The 4,642-nt window shown below is 40.9% G+C and overlaps 1 protein-coding gene across 1 annotated transcript; it reads right to left on the bottom strand.

Annotated features, from left to right (window-relative positions):
• Nucleotides 1-1,527: 1,527 nt before the first annotated feature.
• LOC116409655 (olfactory receptor 11L1-like) lies at nucleotides 1,528-2,370 on the bottom strand (the record flags this gene model as incomplete). Its single annotated transcript, XM_031898384.1, has 1 exon — nucleotides 1,528-2,370. A coding segment is annotated over exon 1 (843 nt), but the record flags the coding sequence as incomplete, so codon positions are not given.
• Nucleotides 2,371-4,642: the final 2,272 nt, after the last annotated feature.

Genomic DNA, 4,642 nt, shown 5'->3' on the forward strand with positions numbered 1-4,642 from the left:
CTCTTAACCTTTTTCAATTTTAGTTTCTCAAGAGTTTTTTGGGGGTTTCTAAACCAGGGGTGGCCAATACGTCGATCGCAGTCCACCAGTCGATCCCCCGTGGATTTCTGGTGGACCGCGATCAAGCCAGAGATGCAGAAGTGCTGCGTGAATGCGTAGGTATGCTGCGTCGTGTATGCATTCACGCCACACTTCCACATTCCGCATCGGTCTGGTCGATCGCAACCACAAAAAGTCTGACCACCCCTGTTCTAAACTTACAAGGTAAGGTATTCAGGTTTTTTTACATGTCTATGAAGATTCTCATTCATCCAGGCCATGATATACAGTATCTAGTAGAATTACGTCTAACACAACTGGACTTTTCTGAGTTTTTCTTGATGGACTATTGTCTATGAAAACTCTCATTCATCCAGGCCATGATATACAGTATCTAGTAGAATTACGTCTAACACAACTGGACTTTTCTGAGTTTTTCTTGATGGACTATTGTCTATGAAAACTCTCATTCATCCAGGCCATGATATACAGTATTTAGTAGATTTAAATCTAACACAACTGGACTTTTCTGAGTTTTTCTTGATGGACTAGTGTCTATGAAGCTTCTCATTCATCCAGGCCATGATATACAGTATCTAGTTGGATTAAGTCTAACACAACTGGACTTTTCTTGAAAATGTTTCACCCCTCATCCAGAACTGAAGAAACATTTTCAAGAAAAGTCCAGTTGTTTTAGACTTAATTCTACTAGATATTGTTTTTTTATGTAATCACGTTTTTTGCATTCAACTTTTTTTTAATAAATTAGCAAATAATCAAGTTTTTCGACGTAGAAAACACTCTAAAAATTCTCTCAAATTATAATTTGGATAAATATGCCTCCAAAGGGACAGGTTTATGTGAGATTAGAGCTCACCACAGAAAAATTCAACCACTTGCATCCACTGTGGATATGTGGAACCGTATCCAAACACTTGGCATAACATGCTGATCTCTTGCACCAGTGTCCAACGTAATACATAATAATAGTCCTGGCAAAAGTAAATTTGTTTGACATGAACTTTCCTTCCTAAAACCATCAAAATGATTGCTTATAGTGCCAATCCCCAGAATTCTGGATGAGATTTCTCAGCAATCTTTCAGTGGTGGGGAATATGGTGGAACTTTACACTTAATAATAATAACAGTACACAGTAACCCTGGGACACGAGGACTTTTATCCTGGGACAAAGGTTGGTCAGGATTTTGTGTCTTCTTACCAACAGCAACAACAGTAAGGGTGAAATATGTGAGGAGGACTGGGAACTTACCGGGTATGTCTCTATATCAGAGCTTGAAGCTTGAACACAAGGTAAAAACCCAACAGAGAAACCGTCTAGAGACTGACACAATGAAAATGGACAGTCTAGTAGACAATAGTATGGCAGCTCATATAATCTTACTAATGCCATTAGGTTTTATATTTTTGAGGGCATTTTTCATATCTGCACTTTTCAAGCTGTAAATCATTGGGTTAATAAAAGGAGTCACTACAGTGTATAAAAGGGAAAGGAGTTTTCCAATTTTCTGTGACTGGTTTCTTGAGGGAACCACATAAGTAACAATGAGAGTCCCATAAAACATGGAGACCACGGCCAAGTGGGAGCTGCAGGTGGAGAAGGCTTTTTGTCTCCCAATACTGGACACTATCTTTAGGATTTCATGGGCAATACAGATATAGGATCCAATGATGAGTATGAAGGGGGAAAGAACTGAAGGGACAGATACTGTCATTATCAATATCCGTGCCAAGGAGGTGTCTGAGCAGGAAAGTTCCAGGAGAGGAAAGTAATCACAGAAGAAATGGTTGATGGTATTTTGGTTGCAGAACTCTTGTGTAGCTGCAGAAATCACAACAACTGATGTAGCACTAAGGGAAAACAACCATGATATAAGGATTAATTTAACACACAATTTGTGGTTCATTATTGAAGAATAACGCAGGGGATTGCAGATGGCCAGATATCTGTCATAGGACATCACAGTTAGAAGGAAACACTGTAAAGCTTCAGAAACAGCAAATAAATAAAGTTGTACAATACAGCCAATAAGGGGTATTTTAGCTCCTTCATTCATTACAGTTCTGAGCAGGGTGGGCACAATAAGCACAGACAGCAGGAGATCAGAGAAGGAGATTTGTTGGAGAAAGAAGAACATGGGAGACTGAAGACCTCGGCTGACTGTTACCAATGCTATGACAAGGGCATTCTCAGATACAGTCAGTATGTGAATCAGAAGGATCAATGAAAAAGTCAAGAGCTTGAAATTGTTGAGATGCTGAAATCCCAAAAGGAAAATCTCATTGACCAGTGAATGATTGTTCATTTGCATTGCCTGGAGGAAAAAAAGGTTTATTAAAAACTCTACTACTATTAGTAATGAGAACCCACCCAAAAAAGATCAGTACCTGCTGTTTGGTTCCCACCTCCCTTTGGAACATAAACTGGGTGTTATTAGGACTGAAACTGTGGCACCCAATGCAGAGGCTAAAATCTAAATGGAGCTCTGAAAACTTGTGGGTACCCAGACTAAAACAAAACTAAATCAAAGGAAAGCAAAAAAGACCAGACCAACACACAGAGGGGAGGAACACAGTAGGCGAAGCAACATAGTCATCCCATATGTTACTGGAACATCTGAAAAACTTAGGAATGTGATGTTTGTTGAAAATTCTCCTGTGTTTTTCAAACCCAGCAACACTCTGAGACAAAAGCTGGTGCCCCCTAAAGACCCTACACCCAAGCACATGAAAAGTAATGGGGTCTATGCCCCCCAGTGTAGTGAAGAGTGCTGTGACTTGTACATTGGGGAGACAAAACAACCTCTCTATAGGAGAATGGCCCAACACAAGGAGGGTGACTCCTCAGGACAAGACTCTTGTCTATCTAGACCACAAGGAAAAAGGACGAGTCACAATGGTATTTTTTAACAGAAAATGCCAATTGCTGGAATTGGTCAATCATAAAGGGAGACTCACAGTATACGAGTGTGTTGGTTGCAGCACAGACTAAAAGTTAAGTATATCAACAGCTTTTATCTAAATAATATGAAACCGATTTGTTAACCGATGTGCACCGAAAGTGCACATTAGACACAGAAATATCACAAGAAAGAAGAAGCATCAGACCAACCTGCTCTACATTGTAACAGCCATTCCTGCAAGTCCAGCCCCAGGCATTTCTTCCTATGAAACATCTCCCAGAGAAATAGGATCTGCCAATAATGTACTGACCTGATTTGCTCCTATCAGAATGGCAGCGGCTACTGACCGGGAAGTGTTAAACTTGTCCCCTTTTATTTACTTACCCAGTCACTAAGTCTATGGGAAATCTGCTGGGACCGACTGAGCTTGGGATAATAAGCTCCATAGAGTAAAACCAATGTCAAAGTTAATTAAAAAAATTAACCTTCCTATAACTTTATTATACATATAATGCTGGAATCATCAGCCAATTGTAGTTTTTTTTGGGGGGGGTCTTAGTAATATTTTACATTGTAATTTTTTTGTAGGTTTCTGGTTTTTTGCGTTTTTGTGTAAAATATGTTTGTAGATTCTCATTCATCCAGGACATGTAATATCTGTAGTAATAAGTCAAATCAACTTGACTTGCTGAATTGAGAAAGCCAATTGGATGACCGGCGAAACAGCTTCAGTTGATTTGACTTATTATTACAGATATGTTTTAAAAATACATTCCTTAAATGTACCGATTGTGAGTCTCCATCAAACACTTCCGGCACACTTGTTAGAGCACAAGTAATAATTATGGTGTGGAACCCCAGCCTCCTCTCTTGTTGGTCCTTACGCACAGGAACACAATATGGTTGAGAATATAAAATCCCCTTATTGCAGTTTATTGGCACAAAGCAATTTATTAAAGGGGAACTGTCACCCTAAGAAATAATTCCAATGTATCATCATCAATCATGTTAGTTGAGCAAAATAAACTTGACTTAAACTTTATGAATCACATAAATCTTGTTTCCTTCAGTTTTGGAATTACACAATCACAGCCAGCAGGCAGCCGCCATTTTGTCAACACTCTTACTAAGGAAAGCTTTGTGCAGAAGAAGTGTAGTGACATCTAGGAAGTGCTGAATGGAAAGTTAAAGTCAGGGTCAGACTGGGGGCTGAAGGGCCCACTGGGGCTCCCGCCCCAGAGGCCCTGCAGGTTCCCCTGCCAGCCGTGTCCCCTAACCCCCCCAAAGATCCCCCCAGCGTCCTCCCCTTAGCGTGCGTAAATTTAGCGCATCAGGGGAGGAACAGTCGGGCAGGGGGAGTGCAGCAAGGGTCGGGTCTTGGCGGCCCAGTTTGGCCCTAGTTAAAGTTACTGTCTGTCCCGCCTCTATGCCTAAGGCATATATAGAGGCAGGGCAGACAGTAACTTTAACTTTATATATATTCAATTCCTTATCTCTTTATTCTCAGTGTGCCAACAGTGTTTCTCCCTGTATCAGTTTAGCCGGCCATACCTGGTAATGTCATACCAACCCAGTACAGCTATAGTTCCAGGGGTACCCAGGGCACAAATAAGCACTCACTCCAAATCCCCCCTAACTGGCCTTCAGGCTGGGCCCCCTTAGCCCATAACAAGGTTACAGA

Source organism: Xenopus tropicalis, chromosome 3, assembly GCF_000004195.4.
Source record: "Xenopus tropicalis strain Nigerian chromosome 3, UCB_Xtro_10.0, whole genome shotgun sequence".
Classification (NCBI taxonomy): domain Eukaryota; kingdom Metazoa; phylum Chordata; class Amphibia; order Anura; family Pipidae; genus Xenopus; species Xenopus tropicalis.